This window comes from Lissotriton helveticus, chromosome 1_1, assembly GCF_964261635.1.
Source record: "Lissotriton helveticus chromosome 1_1, aLisHel1.1, whole genome shotgun sequence".
In the NCBI taxonomy this organism is placed as follows: domain Eukaryota; kingdom Metazoa; phylum Chordata; class Amphibia; order Caudata; family Salamandridae; genus Lissotriton; species Lissotriton helveticus.
In genome coordinates, this window is record NC_136057.1 from 1,915,941,461 (window position 1) to 1,915,962,608 (window position 21,148).

The 21,148-nt window shown below is 47.6% G+C and overlaps 1 protein-coding gene across 2 annotated transcripts in view; it reads right to left on the reverse strand.

Annotated features, from left to right (window-relative positions):
- The window catches only part of DHX9 (DExH-box helicase 9), a 282,357-nt gene that overhangs the window by 19,232 nt on the left and 241,977 nt on the right, over positions 1–21,148 (reverse strand). For both annotated transcript variants that reach the window (XM_078643268.1, XM_078643278.1), the window contains exons 22-25: positions 12,422–12,533; positions 4,678–4,839; positions 4,443–4,570; positions 3,927–4,156 (exon numbers count right to left, since the gene is read on the reverse strand). In XM_078643268.1, coding sequence (XP_078499394.1) covers positions 3,927–4,156; positions 4,443–4,570; positions 4,678–4,839; positions 12,422–12,533 — 632 coding nt within the window. The remainder of the gene's footprint in view (positions 1–3,926; positions 4,157–4,442; positions 4,571–4,677; positions 4,840–12,421; positions 12,534–21,148) is intronic.

Genomic DNA, 21,148 nt, shown 5'->3' on the forward strand with positions numbered 1-21,148 from the left:
CCGCGCTATAAAAGTATACCAATACATACATACATACATACCCTGTGTATCAGTGGTATCGGGGGGGGGAAAGCGTAGGCAAATGTTTCATACCAGCTTATCCATAGGGCATTCCCCTGGGATTGTTCCTCTGGTTGTCTGGATGCGAAGTGTCTGCATTTTGCCTTCTGGTGTGTTGCAAATAGGTCTATTGTTTGTGTCCCCCACCTTGCCTGTCTGCTTCCACATTGTCCTTTCCTGGTAGGTGTATGGCTAGTAGGTCTATTTTGAGTGGGATGTCCCATCTCCATATTTCCTGCGCTAGGTTGGATAGTGCGACTGATTGTGTTCCTCCCTGTTTGTTGATGTAGAACATCGTTGTTGTGTTGTCTGTTTGTATCAACACACTCTGGTTGTACAGTTGTTTATGGAAGGCCTTCAGGGCGAGGAGCACGGTCCTTAGTTCCAGGTAGTTGATGTGTCTGATCGCATCTGCTGGAGTCCACAGGCCGCTCACCTTGAGCTTGTTCATGTGTTCTCCCCATCTCTTCTGGGATGCGTCTGTGGTGATGGTCACTGTTGGGGTTGGTGGTGTTAAAGGTTTTCCCACTGTTAAGTTCTTCTTGTTCCACGTTATCTCCTCCTGCACTGCGTGCGTTACAACCATTAGATCTTCCCAACTTCCTGTAGCTTGTGACCATTGTTGTTGCAGCCATTCCTGTAATGGTCTCCTGTGGTATGTACATTGGGGACTAGGTGTATGCAGGACGCCATCATCCCCATGATCTTGCTCGCTGTCCTCACTGTCAGAGCTCGCCCCCTCTGGTAGTGGCGTGTCTCCTTCAGGAGGGCAAGTGTTCTCTTGTCGCTGGGAACACCTTGCTCTGTATGGTCTAGATCTGTGCCCCTAGGAAGATGTTCACTTTCTCTGGTTCCATTGAGGATTTCCCCCAGTGTATGGAGAATCCCAGGTCTGTCAGTGTTTCTGTGACCCGCTGTGCGCGTTGCTTGCATGTCCTGTGGGAACTTGCTTTTATTAGCCAGTCGTCGAGGTAAGGGTATACATGAATCCCTTCCCTCCGCAGGTGCGCTGCCATGGCAGCGAGACATTTGGTGAAGACCCTTGGTGCGGGTTTTAGTTCGAAGGCTAGGGTTGTGAACTGGTAGTGTTCTTTGTTGATGGTAAATCTTAGTAGATGTTTGTGCGGTCTGTTCATGGGAATGAGTAGGTAGGCATCTTTGAGGTCTATGGTGGACATGAAGTCTCCATCCCTTATCTGAGAAATGACCTCTTGTAGGGATGTCATTTGAATTTCTGTGTCTTTATGTATCGGTTTAGGAACCTTAGACCCAGGATGGGTCTTAGCGTTTCGTCCACTTTTGGTACTAGGAAATAGTTTGAGTACACTCACTTGTTTCTTTCTCTGAATGGAACTGGTTTGATTGCCTCCTTTTGGAGGAGTTCTTGTGTCTAGTCTAGGATCAGCGCTACATCTTTTGCTGAGTGCGCCTTCCTCCTTGGTTTTCTGTTTGGTGGTTTCTTTTCCAATTCTATGCAGTAACCAAACTGTATGATGTTTAGTATCTTCTCCGTTTCTCTCTAACCTGGAGGGTCTTCGGGGTTAAGACGGAGAAGGCGTTGCAGTCCTTGCTCCCGTGGTCGACCGGTAGGCAGAGGATGCAAACCAGGTGCTGGTCCTTCTGCGCCTATTTGTAGTGGCAGTTACTGCAAAATTTAAAAGGTGTCTTGTCCATTCCTGCGCTCAGGGGCCGCCCTGTGTGCGCATTCTCCGTTGAACGTCGAAGTTCTTGAAGTTCTCCTCCTTCTTCGTCGTCCCGGCTTGGTGATCTAGTTCCTTGTTGTCTTCTCCAATCTTTTCCGTGTAAAATTTGTCTTTTTCGTCTTCTTTCCTCCAAAAACTCTGGAGCCTCTCGGTGACGATCCAGACCCAACGGTGGAAAAAAGAATCCAAAGATGGCGCTCAAAGGTGGTGGCTTCCGCAGGAAATGTGCCGATGTCACAGGAAGTACATCAGAAGGTGGGACGTAGACACCCACCTGGGCTACAAAAAAAAAAAAGAACAAAAAAAAAGAAAGAAAAGACTACGATTCCGGACCCAACCACTAGACCGCGGAATAATGCACAACATAGTGAATCCAGAAAGTTTCACGCTGCAAAACAGGATCATGCACTTCAAACCCTCACTTTTTTCCTTCTGTAGTTTTTTTTGGCAACTTCTACAGTGCAGGATCTCACAATGAGAAGCAGGTGGTGTAGCTCCAGCTTTGGTATGGTGCTGGTTTAGAGTCAGCTAACCCCTTTATACTTCTTGATATGCTCTTCTGGAATGCAGTCGAATGTGATGGGTGAGGGATACTGAAGACTGGCAGGAATTAAGTAAGTAAAAAAGATAATGGCAATACTTCCTGCCTTTTTAGGTCGAGCATTCGAGACCTCTTGTAAATACTTTAATATATACTTATATGCGTATGTACTTTGTGGGCTCTGGAGATCAGCCCTTGGACTTGCCTGCTTCCACTTGGGGACTTTTTTTCTGTTCAACTGCCTCTATTTAACTTTGATAGAAAAGGACCAGTAGAGGTCAATAAAATACCAGAATCAAGTTAGCATTCTCTACATTCCAGTCTATAGAAAATGACTTCCATGAGCACCCGTAGACAATAATATTTTTAAAATCTTGTATTTTCAGTGATACGACCACCAAAGGCCCTGAATTTATATTAAAAACCGAGCTTAAGACTATAATCAGAAAACAACGGAGAGGTGCACTACCCTGGTCTTCTGTTTTAGTAACAACAAATAGTCAATTTCCCTTAGTGAAGTAATGTTCTTTATTCAGATAATCCCCAAAAATGTTTGTGCATAGAGTCTCAGCCAATGCGTTTCGTTCAACAGAATGAACTTAGTCAGGGCGTGATGATGAAGACAGACTCCAACAAGTTCCGTGTGGATGGGGTCTCCTGAGTAAAAAGTATCCAAATGTCGCTTAAGTAGCAGTCACGTGTTGTGGGGTGGGTCCGAGGCCAGGGAGTGCCTCCTTGATAAGGGCCCAATCCTGGGTTCTGGAGCCGTGAGGTCCCCGTACTCCTTCCTCGCACCGCCTCTGGATGTAAGTGGAATCCCTGACGAAGTTCATTCTGTTGAACGAAACACGTTGGCTGAGACTATGCACAACATTTTTTGGGGATTGTCTGAATAAAGAACATTGCTTCACTAAGGGAAATGTACTATTTGTGGTTACTAAAACAGAAGACCAGGGTAGTGCACCGCTCCATTGTTTTCGGATTCTTGTTTATCTGCCTGGCAGTTTGCATCTCACAACGGCGGGTGCAGGAGCAGTTTGTGCACACCAATTGTGACCACTCTAATAACTATATTTGACGGGAACACCGCAAAGAGGTGCGGCCATCGGAGTCCGCCATTGATCCCTGCCCTCCACACAGCTTAAGACTATACCATTTCCCTCTGAAAGGCAATATTTCTCTCCATGTGTTCCCATACTTGGTGTGTCATGCAGTTTGGTGCTTACTTTCCCTCCATGTTAAAGAACAATAGATGTTTCAGCACCCAGGCTAATGTGCTGCATAGCTAAATACATAAGGTCCCAAAGGCGAGACCGATTGCATTGCAAATGTTTGTTTTTGTTTTTCTTAACCTCCCGAACTCAATAGTCCACTTTTGTCTTCTGACAATTTTTGTTTGTCGTTCCCTTCCTGCACCTGCTGCAGCGTATGTTCCCATAGAGAGTTACAGGACTTTTATTGTCCTGCATTAGTATGGGGCTGTTTTTAGTCTGGTTACCCAGATACGTATACACCACAATATGCACTTCGGGAACGTAGAGAAAAAGTGAAGTGACAGGCGGAAACTGAAGACAGAAAATGAACTTCGAGTACAACCATTAATGTCAGTATCTGATACTCACCTTCTCTCCAAAAACAAAGAAAGGAGATGGATACTTTGGTTCCTGGCTGGTAAACGGACAATTAACAGAAGACTTGTGAATCAAAGCATTTCTCCCCTCTGTTGTAAGAATTTTTCTTTTTTCCTTGTGGTAACACACATTTGGGTAGACACCAAAGGCCAGCAGAGATATAACCACATCCAGCTTGTTGTCGGGTCCAGTGTTGTTGAAAACTTGTGTCATCAAGCACTCTAGAAAAATAATAGACGCAATGAAACCATTCTTTGATATGACAAATAGTACAGACCAACTGTTCAGTAAGAGAAAGACCCACATAATGTAATCATCAGGATTCAGAACCACAAATGGGAGCAGCATATATTTGGCAGGATCCCTCTGCATTCAACAATTTACCTTCAAGAAGTACTTCAAATAAGGCCTACAAAAAGTGGATTCCTTTGGTCGTACACACTTCGTTTACTTAAACTGCTGCTCACTGTCACAAAAACACATTATCTACTTCAGATGAGTCCTCACCTTCTGGAAAGCCTGCATTAACCAGAATATCTTTCAGTTGTACTTTAGCTTCCCAAGTCATCCGAAGTGTTGACATGTTGAGTCGTTTGTGCTCACAGAATCTTATTTCTGCATCTTCACCGCCCATTCTGTAGAAATTACATTGAAAGCATTGTTGGTCTGTGGAAAAGTTGGTTCTAAACCCTATAATAGTAAATGTTTTCAAGGCTCCATTGGCCTGTTCAGTTTTCTATACCTTGCATCATCCCAAGCTTGGAAGACCGAAAGCAGGGCCACGTGGTCGGAGAATCTGTTCCCTGAAAAATTCCTGTGGACATAGCCGAGTCGCCTGCCATCGCTGACAAAAGGCTCTGGAAAGCATGTTGCAGCAGAGATGGTACACACCGCATCACCAACACTAGCAAGATTGAAAGAACCACAAGATCAGGTTTTAATGTTACAGCAACATTAACTTTAGAAGAACTCTACTCTATTAAAGGAGCTCTACTGCTGGACCTGGGGCATACGAATGGTGGGGCCACCTGCATACTTTTGTATGATGCCCGGTGGAGCTACCTCACTTGCTATGGGGGAGATTGACTCTGGGCTCCCTCCTTTGACTATCATCTACCCAGCCGGACTTCGGACTAACGCTCCCGCGTCTCTCCTGACCTTACCTTCCCCCAACCCTCCCCCCTCTCCGCTCCTACTCTCTCCAGTTTCTGTCCTCTGCCATCACATGCCCTTGGTCCCACCCTTTTTTTCTGTGAACCTCTTCCCTCGCCACTTGAGACTAACCTATTTTGTCTGATGCCCGATGGAGCTACCTGGTTTACCTATAGGGGAGATGGACCGTGGATTCCCTCCTTGGTCATCACCGACCCAGTCGGTCTTTAGACAGACTTCCTTTCATCTCTACGGTTGTCTCTTCCCTTATCCTCACTCTCTCTCCTCCCCTACCCCCACTACTTTATCTCTCCTTTCTCTCCTCCCCTAATGTATTGCCGACTGTGATATAATGTTTACTTGTTATTCTTTTTCTGATATATTGTTGAACCACATTGCTGCGCGTCCTTTCGTCTCTCCTGTCATCTACTCCCACACCCTCCCTCTATTTATGTCTCCTTCCGTACTCTCTCAAAGTATTGAGATCAAACTATTTTGTCTGATGCCCGATGGAGCTACCTGGTTTAGCTATAGGGGAGATGAGCCGTGGATTCCCTCCTTGGTCGTCAGCTAGCCAGTCGGTCTTTAGACAGACTTCCTTTCGTCTCTACGGTGGTCTCTTCCCTTATCCTCACTTTCCCTCCTCCCCTACCGCCCACTACTCTCTCTCTCTCCTTTCTCTCCTCCCCTAATGTATTGCTGATTGTTTGATATAATGTTTACTAGTTGATCTTTTTCTGGTATATTGTTGAACCACATTGTTGCACTTCCTTTCGTCTCTCCTGTCGTCTCCTACCGCATCCTCCCTCTATTTATGTCTCTCCTTCCCTCCTCTCTCAATGTATTGAGACTGATGCCCGATGGAGCTACTTGGTTTAGCTATAGGGGAGATGGGCCGTAGATTCCCTCCTTGGTCGTCACCTACCCAGTCGGTCTTTACGCAGACTTCTTTTCGTCTCTCCTTATTGTCTCTTCCCTAGCTCCTATCCCCTCTCCCCTGAATCTCCCCCCTTGCCTGCTACTCTGCCTACCCCCTGTCCTTTGTGCCATTTGACTAAGCACTCCTCCTCCCTTTGTTGGGGAAAGATCCAATATTTATACTCTGGAGTCTCAGTGAACCCTCCGAGTGAGTCCACTGCGCCAAGGGAGCCACTCACACTTGAGGTATGGTATGGCACCCCTTGCCAAAGCACTCCCTCTCCCCTTTTTGGGGAAGGATCCAGTGTGTGGGCCTTGGAGTCTCAGAGACCCCTCTGAGAGAGTCCACTGCGTAAAGGGAGCCTCTTGCAACAAAGATAGGGAAGTGATACCACTTCCCCTGGGATCACAGCTTACTGGACTTTGGACGTTGCCTTGACTTGTCTACCGGTTTGTGTCCCCGTCACCCTTCCCCTCCTCTTGCCATGCAGTGTCTCTCACTCTCCCCTCCTCTTTCCCGCCTCCATTATCTGTCTACTTCTCCTGCTCCAACGCCCCATCCCCTGAATCTCTCACCTTGCCTGCTGTTCCCCTTTCGTATTTGTGCTTATTGTTTATCCCTACCTTACAAGTAACTATGTTGGCATGCTCGAAGAACTGTGTCACCTTTGTAACGATGTAACCTGTTACTATGATCTGATGCTCATGTAAAGCACTCTGATACCTCCGTGTCTAGCTAGCGCTATATAAAACTTTTAAAATTAAAATAAAATAAAAATAAATAAACTACTTTCAAATTGCTTTTTTTTAATCCAGTCACCCACAAAGCATACTATGGAATTTACTTTGGCCTTCTCTTGATACCTCGTTTAGCATTCCCTGCCATAAAACCAAGCTCAGAGACAATGCTTCAACTCTGGACCCAACCATCATTAGACAACAGTATGCCACAGGGGGTATCAGGGAGGAGCTACCTTGAAGGTCTGACAAACATAGGCCACCAGCAAGTATATCAATATTTCCAAAATGGAATATTGAACTTAAAGTGATATTTTCGACTGCTTGAATAATACAAGATTGATACCCCTCTGTAGGCAATGTACTACTTGTACTTTACATAAGCCGAGGTACGCCTGTCTCTTCTGTGACAACATCCACCATGTTCCAGTAACTATATCACTTATGATGGCAGAAATGGTGACTTAATTGTTGTTTTATCTTTCAAATGAACTTTTATCTAAGCTCCAAACATCTACATCTATGAAGACATTTCTTGATCTTGCAAAAAACACAGTTGATGGACAGAATGTAGAACAATGTCATACATTCACCCCAGTACAAGGATCTGGGCCTAAATCCATCGTTTTTTTGCACTCCACACCGCCCTGGGTTAGACACTGGCTATATGCAAATCAGCTCTGACCCTGTGCCTCATGGGAACAGTCCAGTCCGAACTACCAAGCCATGTCTTTCCCAGACCGGAATCAAGCATCCAAGGACCGGTTTCTGGCTATCAGCCTTCATCAGCCTGGATAGCTTGACTCCAGTGGTGTGGAGAGCCTGGGACTCACGTCTGAGCATACCCAGCCCACTTGGGGTGAAAATTGCAAAAAACATGAGGCACAGGGTCAAGGCTGATTTGCATATGGCCATGTCTGAATTGGGGTGGGGTGGTGAGCAAAAAAACGATGGATTTAGGCCCAGATCTCTGTACTGGGGTGAATGTATGACATTGTTCTGCATTCTGTCCATCAACTGTTGTTTTTGCATTTCTTGATCTTGAGCACATTTCTTCGAACAGCAGAAGACATTAATGAATACAAATAAAATTAAAAAAGCAAACATTAATAAACCGGTTTAAAAGAACTAGCAAACAGTGTGGCCTGAACCTGTGATACAAACAAAAAAGCAGACTAAAGAATCAAGGCTGCAAGCAAAGAGGCTCCCGATAATGCTTGCCTTAAATGGGCTTTACGATTTTATCAGATAGCTAGCACTGCTTAGAAAGAACGTTAGGCAGGTACTGGTCAAGACCTTAGTGCACCTGAAACAGTTGGATAGAGGATGGGTCCTTGGTTATTTTTCAGAGATGAAAGGCTTGACACCAAAGTCTATAGAGACTGTATCAGATAACAGAACGGTGCTGCCTTGCCAAGGCAAGAGGAGCAGATGGTCAAGGCACTGCTGCCTCCAAGCAATGACCTCAAACACTTCCCATACCGGACCATCTAACACCTGTCAGGAGACGTCTGAGGTTATACCTTCCTCAGCTGCAGGACATAACCTCTTACCAGTGGCCACGCAAAACAGTTGCCGATGGTTTTCACTTATAATTTTATAGGACACAACCAAACATCCTACCATGTCCACATATTAAGGAGTACCAGTAACTCTTGGAGGGGGTACAAGCTCTTCTAAGACCAAACTTCTTTTACAAAGTTGAAAGCAACAATGGGTGTATTTCCTATACTTTCTGGTAGCCAAGAAAAAAAAAAAAAAGACAGTGAGGCCTATACTCGACCTGTGAACTCTCAACCACTACAACACATCAATTGTTTCAAAACGTCTATGCTGCAGGATGTCATTCCACTACTCCAAGTGGGGAACTTATAAGGCAACATCTGACCGCAATTACACCTTCATATATCTATTCATCTTGCTCACCCTAAGTAGTTCAGGTTTGTGGTAACTGGAGTTCATTATCATTTTAAGGCACTACTATCTGGGGTTAAAATAGCCCCCAGAAAGTTCACCACATGTCGTGCTGTGAAGGTGACCCAATTTATGGCACAATCGCATTAATTTGTTTCCATACTTAGTTGGATAGTAAAAGGGAGCAGTCACACAATAACTGGAACAAGACAAACCATTCACATGCATCCCCTCCCCAAAACCCACAGAGATGCCTTCGGTCATCAGGAAAATGCATCAGATTCCAATTCAAGCGATCCTAATAGCTCCTATCTGGGCTCAACAGCCCAGGGTTCTCAGTGCTCCTGGAAATGCCTAACCTCAAATGAAGCTTCAACTGTGCCCAAATCTGCTTACGCAACATCAGGGTCAGTTAACACATCCCAAACCCTGGGAACTCAATCTTGTGATTTGTCATCAAACAGCCTAGAATGTGAGTACCTGCAAGTTCCCGAAAAGCAGAAACCAAACACCTCTTTTCAGGACTAATCTGACGGGTGGGTTTGAAGTTGGTACCCAACAGATGCCTCCAATTGAAAGTTTGGTACTCATTAGGACCATGTGAAGGGCTTAGAACAGGGGTCTTCAAACTGTGGGGCATGACCCCCAGGGGGACCGTGGAGTGGTGTGAAGGGGGTCGCGCATTCACATTCACACTTCTGCCCTGGCCTCCAGGGCTTCAGCCCCCCTCTTCCCCCGTCCTGTGTCTCAGCCCTGGCTGCTGCAGTGAAACTCTAGCTCCTGGGGGCTCGGCTGGGCAGTGTCTGGAGTCTCATCTCCGGGCACGCGCTAAGTTTTTCACAGGTCTTTAAAGACCATTAGCATATTTACATGCCTTTGTAAACTAGTTACAGAGGCTTAATGTTTTTTCTGGGGTCAGTACCCCCTGGGTCCCCACACTGCCTATTCCTTATTACACTTACTGCTGTAGTGTGAGAATGCATTTAATGAAAAGGAATATAAAGTTGGGTTGCCAAAAGAAAAATGCCTGCTCTTGACACGAAATAGAGTTATAAATAAAAAAGTATGTATTAATTAGTTATGTGACTTTTCTGTCTTTGTTCTTTTTAATTTTCAGTCATGGATCACTGAGGCAGTCCTAGAACACAATTAAAAGTGCTTTCTATTTATATTTTATGTTCTAAGTATTCACAGATAAGTGCTAAAAATACAGCTTTAGGTGACCGCTTATTTCTGGGCCATCAAAATAATGAGCTGGTAACCGTAATCATAAGACTGGAAGTTTGTTGCAGGATCAGCACATTATTTATTTCCTCCACTCTCAATCCCTGATTAATGCCATTATAGCAATAGTTTAACTTGTATCTGAAACCCTACACGTCAAGTTTCTGGGAATGCACACTGCTTTCAGACAACTCACTTCTTATTCTCGCCTTCACTTTCACACTCACCGTGCACTCGCACCAATCACCCTGCACTCACACCAATCACCCTGCACTCACACCAATCACCCTGCACTCACACCAATCACCGTGCACTCACACCAATCACCGTGCACTCACACCAATCACCGTGCACTCACACCAATCACCGTGCACTCACACCAATCACCGTGCACTCACACCAATCACCGTGCACTCACACCAATCACCGTGCACTCACACCAATCACCGTGCACTCACACCAATCACCGTGCACTCACACCAATCACCGTGCACTCACACCAATCACCGTGCACTCACACCAATCACCGTGCACTCACACCAATCACCGTGCACTCACACCAATCACCGTGCACACACACCAATCACCGTGCACACACACCAATCACCGTGCACACACTGATCACCGTGCACTCACACCATTCACCCTGCACACACTGATCACCGTGCACCCACACCATTCACCCTGCACACACTGATCACCGTGCACTCACACCATTCACCCTGCACACACTGATCACCGTGCACTCACACCATTCACCCTGCACACACTGATCACCGTGCACTCACACCATTCACCCTGCACACACTGATCACCGTGCACTCACACCATTCACCCGCTCACCCTGCACACACTGACCACCGTGCACTCACACCATTCACCCTGCACACACTGATCACCATGCACTCACACCATTCACCCGCTCACCCTGCACACACTGATCACCGTGCACTCACACCATTCACCCGCTCACCCTGCACACACTGATCACCATGCACTCACACCATTCACCCGCTCACCCTGCACACACTGATCACCGTGCACTCACACCATTCACCCGCTCACCCTGCACACACTGATCACCAGGCACTCACACCATTCACCCGCTCACCAGGCACTCACACTGATCACCAGGCACTCACACTGATCACCAGGCACTCACACTGATCACCAGGCACTCACAGTGATCACCAGGCACTCACACTGATCACAAGGCACTCACACTGATCACAAGGCACTCACACTGATCACAAGGCACTCACACTGATTACCAGGCACTCACACTGATCACCATGCACTCACAACATTCACCCGCTCACCCTGCTCTCACAGTGATCACTGCACTAAAAATGTGCTTGCATTGTTCACCCTGTACCTCACCCTGCAGTCACACGAGCACACTTCTCATTCTGCACTCATGTAACACTTCACTCACCTGTCCCCCCTCACTGCTCAATCTGTAACTCACTCAAACAAGGCCATCACTAACCATGCACTAATTCGTCCCACTCTGCACTTACAGCCAAACCCAAATTCATATGGTCACCTCACTCACCCTGTAATCACTCCTTTTACCCTACTCTCACACAGTTGCATTGCTTACCGTGCAGTCACATGGGCACTCTTTCACCCACACAGTGCAGAAGGTTAAAGTACCTGGTACAAAAAAGATGTACTATTCACATCACAGAACTGAGTGTGAGTAAACTATGAGTATTTTGTCAGACAGATGCTATAGAGAGAGGAGGTGTACTGTTGGTGAATGGTAGTGAGGGAATTCATGGAGAAGGTGGAAAGACTGTTGTACCGTGTGCGACCAGTGCTTGGGCCAGCCCTGGTTGGGAGTGTTAAACCCCCCCCGAAGTTCGGGTCTAGTGGATCCCCTGCTTCTGCCTATTATTATTTACATTTGTAGTGCGCTACTGTTACCAAAAGGTGTCCTGGGGCTAATAACCATCTGCCTGCAATGTGAGAGAGGGATCCGGGGTTGGGAGAGAAGAGAGGGATGGAAAGAAGGGGTGAGAGGAAAGGGGCATGGGTAACCTGCTTAACTCTGCACAAGACCGCCAGGGTTTGAAGGGACCCTTGCTGCTCCCGGTGAGTTTCTAATGTGGCAGCGCGTATTCCTGCAGAGTGGAAGGCCCTTCACAAAGGTTGACTAGACATCTTTCTGATGTTAATTGCTGTATTTTGGTTATAAACTGGTACTGATGGGGTGAAATATTTCCTCAGTGTTTAAAAAATTTCAAAATAATAAAGCAATGCTATCCCAAAATACGCAGCATCACAGAACATTATTTAAATTTTCTACTCACACAATTTAGTCAAGCCTGTCGCATAATTTGGTCCTCACCTGCCTCATAATTCCAGTAGCCCTGCCTAGAGGTTTAGAAATTTTTGTCAGGAGGGGGTCCTTACGCCTGTAAATGTTGACAGGGGGGTCTCGGCATCCAAAAGTTAGAAGACCTCTGGCTTAGAAGGTCCAAGTAGGAATTGGCACCAGTAAGATGCCTTAAGGATGCAAATAAGTTCATACTTACTAAAGGATGCAGCCCATGATCATCATCTTGCCAAGACGTGGTTCAATAGGTAATTTTGCAAGTATCCTGCCCAGGGGTGTCAGTTCGTCATTTGTGTCCAAAGCATCAAGGTCTGAAAAGGAAAACTCATTAAATATTCTAAACCTGCTACGGTCTACCCACAAGGCTTCAGCCATCCATGAAAATAACAAGACTGGCTAAATAAGATACTTCTTACATGAAATGAGCCACCTAAAATGTATGCATGGCACTGGTGTGAACACAGTCTTGGACTAAACCTTTTTTCTATGTAATGAAGTCTACCTAAGTGGCAAAGGTAGGTCTATGTCTGGAAACTAGAATCTGCAGCCAAGCACATTCCAAATGTAATTTATTTGACATGCCAAAAAAGGCATTAGCTAAGAAACCATTGGTAGGAAGCCGGCTCTTTATATAAGGAACCAAAATTAGGTACACTGTGTAGAGAGTAGGCAAAACCCAATTGGCTGACAGAGGCACAAATGAGAACGTAACTGCTCTTAGTAGTGTGGGCGAGCAGGCAAGCTTATCAGAGGGTAGAGCTAAGCATTTATTGCACATACAAAGGCAGAAAGTGAGACATTGTATAAAGAAATCTGACACCAATTTATAAAAATAACACTTTATATGAATTTAGATACCAAAATCAACGGAATCAAGCAAGCACTTTGAATTCTGATTTTTTTTATAAGTTTCGAAAATTGACAGTGCAATTTCTGGAGCGGTAATGTTATTCCATGAAAGGAAATGAATATGCTACTTACCAGTATGCATCTGTTCTTGGCATGTAGGGCTGCTAACATTCATATCTAGTGCATAGATCGCCGCCTAGTGTTGGGTCCGGATGATTGCACATTGTTGTCCTGGAAGAGTCTTCGAAGTATCACGAGATAGGTGGCTCCTCCCCTGGACTACAGTGCGCATGGGCATCGACTCCATCCCCAGATTGTTTTTAGCCATTGTGGCAGAGATGGAGTGAAACAGTGTACAGGATGTCCATGCTAATGATGAATGCAAGAGAGTGTCTGCAGCCGCTACGGGCACCGGGGAGGAGGGCGGGCGATATGAATGTTAGCAGCCCTACATGCCAAGAACAGATGCATACTGGTAAGTAGCATATTCAGTTCGAGGCATGTGGGCTGCTAAATTCATGCGTTTAGCCTTTTGATAACAGATTTGAATGCATTTAACAATCCATCTGGCTATTCCTGCTTTGGAAATGGGGTTGCCTGTGTGTTGTGCTGAGAAGGCAACAAAAAGTTGTTGTGTCTTCCTAAAGGGTTGTGTTCTGTCAATGTAGTACATTAGCGCCCTCCGAACGTCTAATGTATGAAGCATTCTTTCTGCTACCGTTTGCGGGTTTTGGAAAAATGCAGGCAGGTCAATAGTTTGGTTGATATGAAACTGACACCACCTTTGGAAGGAATTTGGGGTTAGTGCGGAGCACTACCCTGTTAGAGTGTATTTGGATGAATGGCTCTTGGATTGTGAGCGCTTGCAGCTCACTAACACGTCTGAGCGACGTGATAGCAATGAGAAAAGCCACTTTCCACGTTAGAAACTGAAGTTCGCAGGAGTGCAGTGGCTCGAAAGGTGGGCCCATCAGCCTAGTGAGGACCACATTGAGGTTCCACACAGGAGCTGGTGGAGTTCTAGGAGGGATGACTCGTTTCAGTCCCTCTAGGAAGGCTTTAATGGCAGGCACCCTGAAAACAGAGAGGTGCTGCCTATTCTGGAGGTAAGCCGCTATGGCGGATAAATGTATCCGAATGGAAGCGTACGCCAGATTGCATTTGTAAAGATGTAACAAATAGCAGATGATGTTAGGAATGGATGCATCTAGCGGGTTGATATTGTTGTCTGTACAGTAAATGACAAACCGCTTCCATTTTGCAGCATAGCAAGCTCTGGTCGTGGGCTTCCTTGCCTCCCGGATGATGTCCATGCATTCAGGAGGCAGGTTGAGGTAGCCAAATTCTAAGACCTCAGGAGCCAGATCGCCAGATTGAACTGTTGCGGATCTGGATGCTGAATGTCGCCATGGCTCTGCGTCAAGAGGCTGGGTGTGAGATGCAGCCTTTGATACGGTACCACGGAAAGTTCTAGAAACGTGGTGTACCATGGTTGGCGTGCCCATGTTGGAGCAACTAGGATGAGAGTCATCGAGTGTTGCTTTAGCTTTCTTGCCACCAGCGGAATGAGAGGCGCTGGGGGAAAAGCGTACGCAAATTTGCCTGACCAGTTCATCCATATCGCATTTCCCTGCGATTGCGGATGAGGGAACCTGGCGGCAAAGCTTTGGCATTTTGCGTTTTCCCTTGTGGCAAACAGGTCTATCTCTGGATGACCCCACTGCTGGAAGTACGGGTGGAGCACTGATGGATGCATCTCCCACTCGTGCATTTGATGGCTGTACCTGCTGAGCAGATCCGCCATCTGATTGTCCTTGCCGGGGAGGTGTTCTGCCATGAGGAAAATGTTCCTCTGAATGGCCCACTGCCACATGCTCTGAGCCAGATGAGACAGCTGTGGTGAGTGAGTACCTCCTTGCTTTTGGATGTAGTACATGGCTGTCATGTTGTCCGTCCGGATCAACACGACTTTGTTGCACAAATGTACCTTGAAGGACTTTATCGCCATGAAGATTGCCATCAATTCCAGGTAGTTGATGTGCAACTTCTGTTGTTGAGTGGACCACAGTCCCTGCACAGTGTAGTGGAGCACATGAGCTCCCCATCCTTGGAGAGATGCGTCCGTCGTCAGGATAATCTGTGGCACAGGCTCTTGGAACGGTCGTCCCTTGCAAAGGTTGTGTGGTTTCCACCAATGCAGAGAGTTGTATGCCCGACGGTCACCAACACTAGGTCCGTCAGTCGTCCCCGAGCCTGTGTCCACTGATTTGCCAAGCATTCTTGGAGAGGACGCATGTGCAACCTCGCGTGCGGGACTATGAAAATGCAGGAGGCCATCATGCCTATCAACTGCATGAACACTCTTGCTGGTAGGGAGTGTTGCGGTCTGAACCTTTGGATCAGTGACTGAATGCTGTTGATCCTGGCTGGGTTCGGCTGAGCCATAGCAGTCAGGGTGTTTATTGTCGCACCTAGATACTGCCGCATATGGGCTGGTTGAAGGTGCGACTTTGGGTAGTTTAGCGAGAATCCCAGACTGTGAAGGAGTTGAATAGTGTGGGACATGTCCGCGGCGCATTGTTGTTCCGACTTTGCTTGAACAAGCCAGTCGTCTAGGTACGGGTAGACATGTATGTTCTGCCTTCTGAGGTGCGCCGCTACTGTCGCCAGACACTTCGTAAACACACTGGGGGCAGTAGTCACCCCGAAGGGTAGGACTTTGAACTGATAGTGCCTGTTCTGAATGGTGAACCTGAGGTACTTTCTGTGGGATGGGTGGAGTGGGATGTGGAAATAAGCATCCTTGAGGTCTAAGGTTGCTAGGAAGTCCCCTTGGCAGTGTCAGCATGTGAAAGTGTTCTGACATTATATACATGTTGAGGGGGCGTAGATCCAGAATAGGTCTGAGGGATCCGTCCTTTTTTGGGATGAGGAAGTACAGGGAATAGACCCGTGTGCCTTCCTCCTCCATTGGTACGAGCTCTATTGCGCCTTTTTGCAGCATTACCAAGACCTCTTGCTGCAATAAGTGCAAGTGCTCTGCCAACATAGGACGGTGTCTTGGGGGAATGTTGGGAGGAGTGGATGTTAACTCCAAACAATAACCGTATTGGATAAGTTTTCTCACCCACCTGTCTGTGGTGATGGATGTCCAGACTGGCAGGAACTGCTGGAGTCTCCCCCCCGACAGGTGTTGGATGGTCGGGGGGCAGTGACAGAGTCACTGTTTATTTGCGGCAGAGGAACGGGAGTTGTTGTTCCCTTTGCCTCTGCCCTTGGCACTATTACCTCTGTATCCCCCTCTACCCTGCTTGGGGTAGGAGGTTTGTGCACCACCCTTTGTAAATTGTGATTGTTGACCCAAGTGTCCTCTGGTAACACCACGCGCTCCTGAGCGACGAAAAGTGTTTCCCCTGAATTGTTGTGACTGAAGTGCCCCCATGGACTTAGCAGTCTCGTTGTCCTTTTTTAATCTTTTCAAGTGTGGTGTCTACATCTGGGCCAAACAGTCTGTCAGGATTGACGGGCTGGTTGAGGATTGTAGTTTGGATGTCAGGCTTAAATCCAGATATACGAAGCCAAGCTTGTCGTCTCAGCATGACGCTAGTGTTAATTCCCCTAGCCGCTGTGTCTGCCACATCAAGTGCACACTTTATTGCAGCGTTTGATATAAGCTTTCCCTCTTGTATGAGCATTTCGGCTGCTTCCTTATACTCATCAGGTAGATGTTGAAGGAGCTGTTCTAGGGTGTCGTAATGCGCCCTATCGTAACGCGCCAATAGTGCCTGTGTGTTCGCTATACGCCATACATTGGCAGCCTGCGCAGCCACCCTCTTGCCGGATGCCTCAAGCACTTTCGACTCCTTGTCTGGGGGAGGAGCTTCACCCGTAGTTTGGGAGTTTGCCCTCTTGCGGGCATTGGCGACCACCAACGAGTCTAGAGGCAACTGTCCTCGAATATATGCAGGATCTCCAGGAGCTGGCCTGTATTTCTTCTCGATACGTGGGTTGACCACTCGTGCCCTGGTAGGTTCTTTAAAGATCTCTGGGGCATGTTTAAGGACACCTTTGAGCATAGGAAGAATTTTAGCCGTCCTTTCTGAGACAGAGAAAGTGTTAAACAAAAAATCTTCCTCTACCGGGTCAGCATGCATGTCCACATCATGATTCGCTGCTGCCCGTTCGATTAAAGCATTAAATGCTGCAGAATCCTCTGTTGGAGATGTACGTGCCCCAAAAACTTGTGGATCATGTACCACCTGCTGTCCACCTTGGTCCCCAGTGTCGTCATATGTGTCCTGCTGAACATCAGGGTCATTGTCCACTGGGAAATTGTATTGGTCGTCTTATCATCATCCTCTCCCCCTGATTGGTTTGGGGAAGGTGATGGACTCCTCCTTGGTGGTGGTAGAAGAGGCTCAATAAGGACAGGAATGTCCTGTGCAGTCCTTTTTTTTTTTTCAGTGGAATAACATAGGATTCCAGTGGTTGGGAAGTGATCTTCCTTTTGTAAAGGGTCAGTTTCCCTGTTTGGGCATCGATGTAATGGTCAGATTGGTCTTCTGAGGCCTGAAGCGCTGAAGGAGCCGAAGTCTTTGGCACCGTTTTAGGTGCAAATGCCTTTGGTGCCACCTTTGGTGGAAGAGTGTAAAGAAGCTTGGCTGATGACTTCTGAGGAGTGTCAACCGGTTTCGGAGCCGATGGCGTGGGAGCCGGCGCCGACAAAGTCTTTTCCCGAATCCTTTTGAGGGAGTCGGTGACCTGTTTAGTGAAGGAGGCGGAGGGTGTTGTAGCCGACGGCTGGTGTCCGGTGGCGTTGGAGTCCCTCGGTGTCGACGGTATGTGCGTCGACTAATCTTCAGCCGCAGCGTGGCGCGGTTCCGATGCAGGCTTTGGCGCCGACGCCGATGCTGCAGATCCGACAGCTTCGTGCCGATGCGCAGTGCCTGTGGTCTTCGGCTCGTAGTCGATTTTTGTTCGACTGGGCGTTTAGTCGACCGCGCCGTAGGAGCGCCCGAAGGCGTGGGAACAGACTTGGACGTTTGTGCCGGAGCAACAGAGGCCGACTCTTGACGGACGGCCTTTTTGGAGGACGAGTCCTTGTGCACCTTCTGCGGCGCTGTCGGCTCGACAGCCTTCTTCGACTTCTGTGGTCCGGAGGTGGATGGAGTCGATGAAGGAGCAGGCTTTGATATTTTTTGTTGCACGTCGGCCATTTTAGGTGTTGTCGATTCCGTTAGTTTCGGTTTTGCCTGGACGTCGGCCATCTTAGGTGTTGTCGAATCCGTGAGTTTCGGTTTCGGCTGGACGTCGGCCATCTTGGGTGCCGTAGAAACCGAAGGTTTCAATACGTGCAATGGCGGCTCCGCTTGAGTGTCCGTGGCCAGGCGAGAAGGCGGGGCCGGGGATAGCGGTGCGGGGTCGTGGGTAAGGCCGAGTGGCGATCCCGTGACCTGAGCCTGAATTAGATAGACTTCGGGGCATAGCTCTTCCTCTGAGCTATCTTCCGCGGCCCCATAAACTTCTTCGTCGTCCCCTACCTCCTCGACGTATTCAGTGTCCTGTCCCTGTCCTTGGACGTGTTCCTCTGGATCGGACTGGACCTCCGTCGACGGAGGCGAAATTTGGAGATGATGGCTACCGCCTTCCAACGCGGGGTCGTCGAATATGTCGTCGGGTGCCGGCGTCGCTCGCTGGGCCTCGAGGCGCGCCGCGCGCCGATGCTTGAGCGTCTTTGACCTGAATTTAGAGCAGGCCATGCAGTCGTCTTCGTTGTGGTCCGGTGACAGGCATTTATTACAGACCGGATGCACATCGATGTGTGGATATTTGGATCCACAGATGGGGCAGCACTTAAATGGGCTCCGCTCCATGTTAAGGTTGTCGGGTCTTGCTGCGACGAGAGGGCCTCGATGTCTGAAGAGTTACTTGACTCCGTAGATTTCCGGCTCCGAGAGTCGGACGACGCTCGAGACCGTGCGCAAACAATACCGACGCTTGTAACGAAGGCCTTTTGGCCTTAAGAACAAAGTGTATCGGTTCCGACACGGAGACGTAGCGAACCACATCCGAACCCAATGGCGGAAAAAAACAATCTGGGGATGGAGTCGATGCCCATGCGCACTGTAGTCCAGGGGAGGAGCCACCTATCTCGTGATACTTCGAAGACTCTTCCAGGACAACAATGTGCAATCATCCGGACACAACACTAGGCGGCGATCTATGCACTAGATATGAATTTAGCAGCCCACATGCCTCGAACACATGTATTGCATTGGGTACTTGTCAGGAACTTATAGGACCCTTTTCCAGGACTTAAGGTGAGTATGGAGCAAGGTCTAAGGCCACACTAACACGTCACCTCGGGCAGCCGGGTGCAGAGATGTGTTTTGGCATCTGGTGCTCCATTCACCTCAATTGGGGAACGGTCTGGTCGAAACAGGCTGCAAGCTCGGACTGGTGGGCCAGACCGGGTGAACCCACAGGAGGCTCAGTCCTGAAAATGCTGGGGCACGTAGGGACACGACTGGTCCACTTCTCAGGCAGTGGGGCTCGGTGCAGTGGTGTCTTTTGGCATCGGATCGCATGCTCAAGTCATTTGCGGCTGGAGGAAAAGACAGGAGACCGGGACAGGCGGAAAATTAGCTAGTCAGGAGGCATGCCCCCCCTCTCAGGCTAGTTCCACGCACCCATAAGGGTCATCACCTTCCCCATCAACTTAAAAGAGATCACCTTCCTCATCAACTTAAAGGAGATCCCAAGGAATAGCCAACCGAAGAAAATAAAAAACAGGAAAAGGAATCTTAATAATATAAACCACAATGATCTAACCACTCTATGCAAAAACACCTTGATCCCACAGAACAATATGGAGGACGTCAACGACCTCAAAGACTATTACAATACTTTGATAAGAGAAGTCATGGACTATCGCTCCCCTACAACAGAAAAACATCTCCATCAAAAACTCAAAGCCATAGTTTAACGACAACTTGAACACAGAAAGACGCAATCTAAGAACGGCAGAAAGAGCGTGGAAAGACTCCCCATCAACAGAATCACTAAACCGCTTAAGATCAATGAGGAACACATACAATCGAAGAATAAGACAGGCGAAAGCAAATTTTATCCAAACCCAACCCGACAAAGCCAGAAATAAGTCCAAAAAACTATTTGAAATAGTCAAACAGCAACCACATAACACAGAAAACCCCGTAGACTCCAGACCCAGAACCTTACCAAATAGCGAAGAACTAGCCACCTTCTTCAAGGACAAAACAACCAAGATGGAGAACGAACTTCAACTAGCAAAGGGACTACTACCGGCCCTTCCAGTCAACCTATCTCACAAGCCCCAACCTACGGAAGGAATGGAACCACCCTGGCTCACCCCCCAAAATAATGCCACTTGCAACACCTTCTCCACAATCGGCAAACAAGAAATCTACAATATTCTCTCGTCTTTAAACCCATCTAACCACTTCACGGACCCTCACCTTTCAGCATATTCAAAGAGATCAAAACCTGTACACTGAGCACAAGATGGCACTGGTATATACTAGCCAGTTTGTATCAATAGTCAAAATATATACACAGGGATATTCTCCAGCGTGCTCAATGTCGAACACAGTGCCATCCACAGTGTTACAATGTAAGTAGGAAACCCCACATCACAAATAAGACCAAAATGAATATGCTACTTACCAGTATGCATCTGTTCTTGGCATGTAGGGCTGCTAACATTCATATCTGTAGCATAGATCGCCGCCTAGTGTTGGGTCCGGATGATTGCACATTGTTGTCCTGGAAGAGTCTTCGAAGTATCACGAGATAGGTGGCTCCTCCCCTGGACTACAGTGCGCATGGGCATCGACTCCATCCCCAGATTGTTTTTAGCCATTGTGGCAAAGATGGAGTTTAACAGTGAAAGTGATGGCCATGCTAGAGATTAAATGCAAGAAAAGTCTGCAGCCGCTACGGGCGCCGGGGAGGAGGGCGGGCAATATGAATGTTAGCAGCCCTACATGCCAAGAACAGATGCATACTGGTAAGTAGCATATTCAGTTCGAGGCATGTG